The sequence below is a fragment of the Azolla caroliniana genome, unplaced genomic scaffold (genome assembly GCF_043228905.1).
Source record: "Azolla caroliniana isolate FFs.n. ecotype wild unplaced genomic scaffold, voAzoCaro1.0.p SCAF_9, whole genome shotgun sequence".
NCBI lineage: Eukaryota > Viridiplantae > Streptophyta > Polypodiopsida > Salviniales > Salviniaceae > Azolla > Azolla caroliniana.
The window spans coordinates 6116352-6126654 of NW_028230444.1; the positions used below are offsets into that span (position 1 = coordinate 6116352).

The 10303-nt window shown below is 33.0% G+C and overlaps 1 protein-coding gene across 1 annotated transcript; it reads right to left on the reverse strand.

Annotated features, from left to right (window-relative positions):
* Positions 1-1884: 1884 nt before the first annotated feature.
* Positions 1885-9926, reverse strand: LOC147860030 (GDSL esterase/lipase At1g71250-like). The gene is made up of 5 exons (XM_087325129.1): positions 9547-9926; positions 5302-5429; positions 3773-4012; positions 2780-3032; positions 1885-2254 (listed from the first exon to the last, which is right to left on the reverse strand). Exons 1-5 carry the CDS (start codon positions 9872-9874, stop codon positions 2073-2075), a joined length of 1131 nt encoding a protein of 376 aa, XP_087181255.1. The 5' UTR covers positions 9875-9926; the 3' UTR covers positions 1885-2072.
* Between the last annotated feature and the right edge of the window lie 377 nt (positions 9927-10303).

The following is a 10303-nucleotide window of genomic DNA, read 5'->3' on the forward strand; positions in this document are numbered from 1 at the left end:
GTGTTCTTGATGTCCATTTGATGAAGGTGCCACCTTTCGCCGCTACAAGTGCAATCACGGTCCGTACAATCATTATCTTTGCCACCGGGGCAAAGATCTCTTCATAGTCGACATCGGTGTGTGTGTGTGTGTGTGTGTGTGTGTGTGTGTGTGTGTGTGTGTGTGTGAGAGAGAGAGAGAGAGAGAAAGAGACACAAGATAGATAGATAGAAAATAGAAGACTCAAATGTATATTAACAAGGAGTAAGAAAATACACTAGCAACCAACAACGTACAAAGGAAGGAGGGATTTGCTTTATATAAAGTCATCCTCTCTCTACACTCCCACTAAAACGCCCACTCTCTCTCTCTCTAGCAACTCTAGAATCTCATGGGGAATGTGGAAACTCATTAGTTATGTGTCATAGAATATAATTATATGACACATAGTTAATGTTTACAGAGTAGTGGTTACCTTTGACCTTTGAGTGCTCATACATTCTCAAAAGGTGTGTTCACACGTTAGACTAAGTTGAGTTTGATTCTCAACAATTTACTATAGTTATGAAATGGTTTGAGTCATGGTTGTTTACGTACCCGTATTTAACATTTAAATACATATAGTACCTCATCATTTGTATAGTACATATTATACCTCAATGTTGTTCAGTCAAATATCATGTACATTTGTCCAATACGGTATTTAACGTATTTATAAAAAAACAGGTATAATATGTATTTATAAAGAAAATGTAAGTAAAACCCTAACAAAAAGCAAAAGAAAAAAAAGATTTTAGTGAAAAAGAAACCAAAGGAAGGAAGAAAGAAGAATAGAAGAGACGACGATGAAGAAGAAGAAGATGATGATGATGATGATGATGAAGAAGAAGAAGAGAGAAAAGAAGACATAAACATGTCCTGAGTGTGATAATTGCAATAGATAGAAGAAGAAGAAGAAGAAAACGAAGAAAAGAGAAACCTATCATGAGTGTGATAATCGTAGACGATTCCTTAATCTATGAAGGCATAATTGTAAATAATTACAATTTGAAGTAGAACATCGTGATATACACATACTCTAATTTATTGAATAAGGGAATATCGACATCCATATTACTACAAGTATTTTAGGATGTGAAATGTTCAAATATCTTATATGCATTTTAGGATGTAGAACTATATTGTACATCACAAAATTGTGTAAACATAGATGTTTTTTACAATATTATAGATATTTTTTAGAAAGGTAAATAATTTTCAAATTCTAGAAGTATTTAACGTATTATACGTAAAATACGTATTGTATAAGTATTTAATATATTAAGAAAACGTATTTAACGTATTTTTAAATTGGGAGGTACTATACGGGTATTAATACGTTAAATACGTATGGTATCCGTACCGTACCTAACAACCTTGGTTTGAGTAAGCAAACTACATATGAATTGTTACATGATTGTATTTGAGTGTAAGGCTGCCTAATAGTGCAAGAAAGCTTGTATGTGTAAGTGTATGCCTGTGAAAAAATGTGTATAGTCATAAAGTTTTTGGGTCTTATTGAGATCCAAAAAGGGTGAATAATTGGTCTACAATAACATTCCTTGTTGTAACGATCATTAAAGGAGCGATGAATAGACAAGTTGTCGGCATCCCCTATAAGATGAACTGAAATGACAATTCAATCGATTTCAAATGACAACAACTTGTGATTTCCAACAATTTGTAAATTTCTAATGATGAATCGAGGATGGTGTTCGATCTCAAGTCTTGAAGTCGTAATCTAGAGTGAATTTCCATCTTTATGTTCCCTCCATTGAATTCTTATATTGTCAACCTCAAAGTTCGACTTCATGAGAAATCTTGGACACAAAGTTGAGCTCAAGTAGTTTTACCGGAGTTTTTAAAATATTTAGAATTTATTACAAGTGTACAACCATATTGATATGATGACCAATATTTGCTTAAATACAGGGGCAAAGCAATGACGAGAAAATGAAATCTAATGAACTTGAAGTGTCAAACTTGTGCAGTGCTTATCAAAAGTATCCTTGGTTCACCAAATTACTTTCGAACATGAGCTAAGTAGTAGGGATTCATGATTCAAGTTGTTGACTTAGTTGATTAAACAATAATATATTACACGCTTCTGTAGGATGAAATGCATCCCAAAACACATAATCTGATCTATCTGGACATGGTTGAATTATTGGTAGGCACAAAATTCTCCCATTAAATCTTCCACCGCCACAACAAGCACGATCACCAAACTTAAAACCTACAACAGTAATTTAACAACAAAATCACAATTTAGGATTCAAAATCAACACTTGAAAATACTCTCCAAAAAAATGGCTAGTCCAACAGAACATGAACATGTAATGGATTTATTTTGAAACTTGACAAGTAATATCCAATATCATTAAGGTGACACATGTTATTACACCAAGTGGTAGCTAAGATAGTGCAAATATATGAATTTAACAAATATATCTCCTCCTTAATATGCATATTTGTTCAAGTCAAGCCTTATTACATAAAATATTGGTATGTGAATTACTCCTTCAAAAATGTGTGAAGTGTGAACCATTTAAGATCATGTGCAAATATCTCATATAATTGCACTAAAATACTTCTGATTTTTCTAAATTTTGCATTGCAAATAGATATTGTGATCAATGCTTTGAATGAAGAACTTATTCTAATAAATACATGACGAGCTAAAGCTAGAAAATACACAGACACCTGTCTCGAAATTAAAGCTCATGTATAGTGAATTAAGAGAACAACAAGGGAAACATACCATATTTTGTCGGGTTGTTGCGATATTCGAGAATTGGGTCGAAGCTATTCACATATATGAACTTGCTATCACGAAATTGAGAATTTAATTGGGAAATCAATAATTTTAGGCCCACATTGTAATTTATTGCAAGATTGTTGTCAAAGTCACTACATTCTCCATTAACGCTTTTTACTGCTAATTGTGATGGAATACAACCAATAGGCCCGACATCGGTTACCAAAATTTGCTTCGCTCCCAAGTTGTATAATTGCTTGAATAACGAATGGCAACAGAATAAAGTTAATAATGAGAATTATAGATTTTTAAAACAGTGCATTGAAATCAAAAATGAAAACCATAAATTTCCTTTGTGGTATAAAGTATAGTTTAAGATATAATTTGTTTTATAGGTACTATAGAACACTTGTCTTTAAAAGAAGTTCATAGCCTATATATGATATATACATACATATATACATATTATATATAGCATGTCATGCACTTCTAAGTCAAATTTAGCCAAGTTTCTTGCCAACCAATGGGAAATCTAAGTTGGTTGTGTGTTTACACATTTACACGATATGATGTGAATAACTTTACATACATACATACATAGCATGTCATGCACTTCTAAGTCAAATTTAGCCAAGTTTCTTGCCAACCAATGGGAAATCTAAGTTGGTTGTGTGTTTACACATTTACACGATATGATGTGAATAACTTTAAATAGTTGTTAGTTCACAACGATAATGTAGTTCGTACAATCCACCATCATGATTTGTATGGATCAACTACGGAAAGAAGTTTGTCATTTAGTTTAATAAATAAGAAGAAGAATCATGGCAAAACACAAAACAATAGTTAATTCCAAAACATAGAGTATATGAGCTTATCAAGTAGGAGTACAAATTCACTTGACATTTTATGTTTTGCTAGCAAGGTAAATTATTGTATATGTGTGTACATTGTCTCTCACACACAATATACTAAAATGAAGTAAAGATGGATTACCACTAGTTGTGTTGAAAACTTGTCCAGGAGGAGCTCTTGAAATTGTTCTGGTGTGTATGCAAAACCTGTAGGAGAACCTTTCAAAAAGTAGTTGTTGACATAATCGTTGGCACCAATAGTAACCAAGAAGAGAGATTTGGAAATAAGTTCTTGGGATGCCGATGTGCCAATCAGTGATTGAATCTCTTGTATTTTGTTTGAGGCCCACACCAATTGTGTGTCCAAATCTACTCGGCCAATCTACAAGTAGGATGTAAAATACACATTGCAACATTATAATGGAAACTTAAACTTTGTTTAGTAGGTGAAATTGTCTTAGCACAAGTACACATTGTGTTTCATGAATACTATATTAATGGCATTTTAATTTAAAAACAACTTTATATTGATTCATGTTATTTTAATCTAGAAAAGATGGATATAGAGCTTCAAGCATCTTTATGCAAATGACAAGGTTTTTTTCTACCCCATCACCACAATGAACATGGAATCATATTGATAAACCATAAAACATTTAGGACACTAACAAATTCCATGAGTATTTTGATTTGTTCACGAAATTATAATTTGGAAGACAACTTAAGAGGAGATTGTGTTTCCAACACAATATTAACTCATGAAGGTCCCACTTGGAAAAAAGCTAAGATTCAAGGGTCTTCCACAAATCTAATGTTGAATTTTATATACTTGTCAAGCATATACAAAGGTCCTTGATTGGAAGTTTGGCACAATTAATACAGAACAAATGTTCTATCAAAATATATCCATAACTTCAATCCATGGTGACTATTTTTGTTGCAAACATCTTCGCAACCAAGAAGTATAATATGTAGTTGTAAATTAATATTGGATTAGTTGAGGGCTCACTTTTTCATATTTACTTTTATCTCTATAAATTTCCTGAAATATGTAGTTTCCATCAAGTGTCATATACTTAAATTGATGACTATAAATTTGGTGTTTCTCCCATATGAGGTTGAGGAACTCGAGTCATTTGATAATATGTTCTCATCATGATTTCCCTTCTACCCTATCCATCATTTGAATCTTTAATGCAACCCTAAATTATTTTGACCAATAAATTTGTGCAACTAAATTACGTAGTTTCCTTCAATTGTCATATACTACTGTTTACAATGAATGACTATAAATCTGTTGTTTCTCTCATATGAGGGTTGAGGAACTCAAGTCATTTGATAATATGTTTTTCATCATGATTTCCCATCTACTCTAACCATCATTTGAATCTTTAATGCAACCCTAAATTGTTCTAAACAATAAATTTGTGAAACTAAAATACATAGTTTCCTGCAAGTGTCATACACTACAACTAATGACTATAAATCTGGTGTTTCTCCCATATGAGAGGGTTGAGGAACACGAGTCATTTGATAATATGTTTTTCATCATGATTTCCAATCTAGCCTAAGCATTGCTTGAACCTTCAATGCAACTTTAAAAAAATCGTGCACAAATTTTACTTTTCATTTAGCTAAATGGATGTGTACATTTTTCTATTCCATACTCACAAAATTATAACCCGTGCTTCGTATTATACCACCAGCCGCAGACGCAAAGTTGACCCCTTTGAGTATGTTTGCTCCTTTTGTTGTTGGAGCTAAATAAGGTGGTGGAAATGGAAGCCCAATCTTCTCCGCTACATTACCACACAATGTTAATGTTATTTAATTAAGTATAGCAATGTTGGAGCACCAGTCTTAAACACAATGTAGGGCTTGTTCTTAGACATTGTGTCAAATACCTTATCGGTAATTAAAATATAAATGATAGGAATAAGCGATCATATTTAATTTTGGCACTACCATTAACCCATTATTGTTATCTAGTGGCTTGAGACTTCAACTTCAACCTTGTGTTGTAGACTATAATATTCACCGCTACACAATCCTCCATGTTGAAATACAAATATAGAACTTTTAGGATTTTGGTATAATTTGCAAGGACATCTAGAGTCTCCATATAAGATGTCCAAGAACCATGCACATAATTTCTTGCTTACAAATTTGGTGTGTTTCCCTCCACACATGCACAACCTTTTATGTAGACTAAGCTTTTGTAAATTCTAGTAAAAAGTTCATGAAATAGGCATTGTTCTTAGAGTATTTTTCCGAAGTCCATGAGATCGAATTGTTGTTTCGTGAAAAAGCTACACCATTTTGTTATCCACTTATTTTCACAATTCTATGTTTTAACGTATAACGAATTTGTTATTCGAAAATTTGATAATCGTTCCTCTGCCAATATTGAACATCCTTTGTTTAATAACTTCGTATAGAATAGTTCCTTAAGTTTAGTAATTGAATTGGAATAGAAGTCTTACATAGATTTAAATATTATTGTGATTTTTTATCATCATTTACCTCCTTACTATTGTTTTAATTCAAATTGGCCATTATTGTTGACATCTAGAGTTCCTCACATTTGTTTTGTCATAGTGGTCCAACCAACCATCCTTCACATCAATGTTTTTTTCCATAAAACTACAAATCATCAAGTCACTCAAGTTTATATTTGCTCTAAATCTCTAATTAGTTTGATAATAGTTTGGTCCAATGCCTTTATCAAATACCTTTGTCCTTCACCAATAAGTACATTGTACACCATAACATTTGACACATGTTCTCCTTCTATCTACCTTTGCAACTTTTCCAATACTCTTTGTTCCCTTCATATGAAGATTAGCTTTGTCATGTGTCTCTCTATTTAATTGCATCACGGGTTATCATTGTCACCTTTGTGTGATTAATAATGTTGGCAAATTAGTCAAACTCTTGGTCCCCTTTCTTTATTACATTTAAAGATACTTAGACAAGTTTAACTTTATTATACTTAATGTGGTTGGTCAAAATTTTGGAGATGATTTGAAATTAGATTTATGGGTCGGTGCCATGTGGCTTGAATATCAAGTTGATCATAATGCTATTATTTGTTAGTTATTGGCTAATAAAATGACATGACATGATGCTTAGGAAATGAATGTGGTTCTAATTGAAATCAAGGTCCTGATTTGAATGACGTATAAGGTGTGCATTTGTTTTATGAGAGAGAGAGAGAGAAATGGTCAATGACTTAATATAAGCCCTAGAAATAATTTTTTTTAAGAAGGAATAAAAACATATATGCTAAAGGCCAAAGCAAGCCATAAGACAAAACATGTGCATGAATATTTGTCCTCTTTCTAACCAGACTCTAAACAATCAAATAATTGACAATTCATAGTTGGGTGCTATGCATGAATTATGATGACAAGTTGCCCTTCGAATGTGTAAGTGTAACAATTCAAGCCTTCATATGATATTCAATGAATAAACACACTCACTATGAACCTTTAGTGGGGCCAAGATATTGCTTTATTGAACATTGGATAATCCAAAAGTTGCGAAATATGTTCCATATAAAGCCTTCACCACATGTGTTATTGATTTTGTATTCTCATTGAGAATGTTATAAATGACACAAGCTCTACATGGCACTAAAGAAACTCTCTCTATCACATGCTTGAGGCCAATTTAGCCACCCACATTTTGATATATACCATGAATTAAATGTACCCTTTACGTATTCAATAAAACAATCCTACAATAATAATACAAGGAACATTTATAACTTACCTATAATCGAAGGCTACCTATACTAAACTATAGTGTCATACTAGAATTTCATGTTTCATATCATAGGCTCAACACCTAGCTACCAGCTCACATTTTGTGAGATTCTCATGAATTAAGTATATCCTTCACATTTTAAATATATAGTAGATATTTCCCCCTTGCATGTTTTATAGTGAGCCAATAGAGTTGCCAATACATTAACAATCATTATAAGCAAATATAAACAAGCAAAAGTAATCCTACAATATCTACCTTTTAGGTCCAATAAAAAAGTTTAGAAAGAACCCTAAATAATATCCTTTTGTGGGATATTTTGGTTAAATTCTATATTATGGACATTTTTGGCATCACAAATTTGGAAACCAAAGTTTGTAAATGAGGTTTGAACTTAAACATTATAGTGAAAGAGCAATGAGTGATGATGAAAATACCATACAAGGACACATTTTTAAGTAGAGTCTAGACTCTTGAACTAATGTTGGACCTTATGGGATATAATGCTACTCATTGAATTTTGATGAAGTAGAGATCTATATATTTTGAAATTGAAATCCTTGTGACGAAATGAAGAAACGCTATCATTAGTCTTCCATAAAGCCAAGAATAATGATTTATGCGTATACTCTTAGACATTTTTAGGAAATTATCACAATAAAAAGGTCCTATGAGAACACCATGTGAGAAACATTCATAATTTACTCTATAATTGATGGTCACCATATTACTCTACAATGTTATTGTGGAATCTCTAGCTAGGGTGTTGAATCACTTGTGAGAGAATCTTAACTTTACATCTACGGTCTACCGAACTACTATAAACTCCTAAGATCAAAATAAAATTGGAAAAAACCCACATACTCCGATGCTTAGAAGTGGAGCACCTATCTTGTAAGATTTCATTGTGAAGTGAACAAATCTACGTTAAAAAGAAGAATTTATGAGCCAAGTGAAAAATGGAGCTTGATCACAATTGGGATCCTCTTCATCTCCAAGAGACTCATCAAAGTATTTCTTATTAGAGAAATTCTCTCTAGAACAACGCAACATGTGAGCCAAAATTGATATTTAGACCCATCACACATAGAGGGCTTGATACTATATGAGAAGCATTTCTCGTTTCCTATTTAAAATGTCAACATTTCATTCAATTTGATGTTGTCATGCCTAGCTCGCACTTGTCCACAATCATTGGCAATTATGAGAATTTATGACGAATCTCCCTTCTGTATGAAAATAATATAATGCATATAGTTCATAAAATGTAATCTCAAGTCAAGTTCCAATTTGCTTGTAGAACATGGTCTCTCCAAGAGCAAATGCTGAGCTAAACTTGCTCTCTCTCATGGGCCAAATTTGGTCTTAGAAGACGTTAATATATCTTTTGTTTTTCTTTCTTTTTATCACACACACAAACAATTGAAGTCAATACACTACCTTAATGTAGTCGTATGATCTATGGTTGACACAATACTTGATGTAATGCATTCAAAACAAATACATTACATGGTAATTAATATTAGATGTTATCTTCCCTAGAATTATGCATTTAAAATTGATGTACATATGTGATGCATTAAACTACTACTTGACAATCATCAAGTTTTTATTAATGACTATAGTTTGGGATGTTTTGAGATGAATTATCCAACCAAATTAATGCCAATCAATCAAGCATTAGGAGGGTGGCACATACATAACCTCTAAATTTGAAAGGAGAACTAGTTCTAATGGCATGCGTATTAACAAATCGACAACTAATATTATTTGGTGGAATTAACAACCAAATTGATGCCAAGTTTGATCATACAAGAGTAACATGTCTCATCTTTGAGTTTGGCTTGCATACTAGTTGGAGTGAATGCCATGATTAAGAACTAACTTGTGTGTGTTTGTGTGGATGAATTAACAAATAATGTTGGGAACAATTAATGAGCATCAAATGTTTGGATGAATGAATCAACAACAAATATACCCAAAGGATAGTAACCTACAATCGATGTGTGGATGAATTAGCAAAACATTAAACAATGTAAACAACTAATATATGGACAAATCTTAGGACGAATTTGAATACAATCAAGATTGACAGGTGCCAAGATTGCTAAGAAAATGGGGAGGGAGATTTAAGTTTCACAATCATACCAACGAAATCGATGAGCAGCTTGCCATTGCAAAAACGACCGGTAGGTCCGGAGGGGAAGTCGATGCCAAAGGGGAGACTATTGGCCTTGGCTATGGTGGTGATGTAGTTGTTATTTCCAACATCTACTAACGAATCACCGAGGATAAAGAAGGCCGGGAATGATTTCGTTATATTTCCTATGCCTACTCCCCCCACCAAATTTCCTTCACTAACTCTAGTACTAGTTCTAGTGTTAGTGTTATAACTAGTACTCTCCATGGCACATACTACTCCATGCCACCCTAACACCACTACTACCCACCATATCACTTCTACATTCTTCATCATGATCTTTCTCTCTCTCTCTCTCACACACACACACAAAATAGAAGCACTTCTTAGTCTTTATATTAAGTGCTTAAAAGTTGCTTTTAAATGTAGCCATAACCTAACTAACGGGATAGTAAGAGTCAAGACCTCCCTTTTGTCTTTATATTGATATCTTTTGGGTGTTTCAAAGATGTAGCATTAAGAGATACTTTATTAAGATATACATAGCATGCCTAAGCTTTGATAATGGCAATTATTTTCTGCAATATGCTTATATAAGCGTGATGGTGTCACTTCCCTAGGTTTGGTGGTGATCCCAAGTCCTCAACCTACCTAGGGTAGTAGTTATATTGTGGTGCTCTCAGCATAGGCATAACAAGGTATGGTTTGTCGATGGCGGATGAGGGGTTACTAGCCGCACACACTTAAACTGATCGTTAGAAAGAG

Excerpts from the sequence above, each read along its gene's own strand:
- LOC147860030 (XM_087325129.1), bottom strand. The coding sequence starts at position 9,874 with ATGATGAAGAATGTAGAAGTGATATGGTGGGTAGTAGTGGTGTTAGGG. Across the intron at positions 4,013-5,301 it reads GAAGCACGGGTTATAATTTT|ATTGGCCGAGTAGATTTGGA; the intron begins GTGAGTATGGAA and ends TCCTACTTGTAG. Across the intron at positions 2,255-2,779 it reads CAACAACCCGACAAAATATG|GTTTTAAGTTTGGTGATCGT; the intron begins GTATGTTTCCCT and ends TTACTGTTGTAG.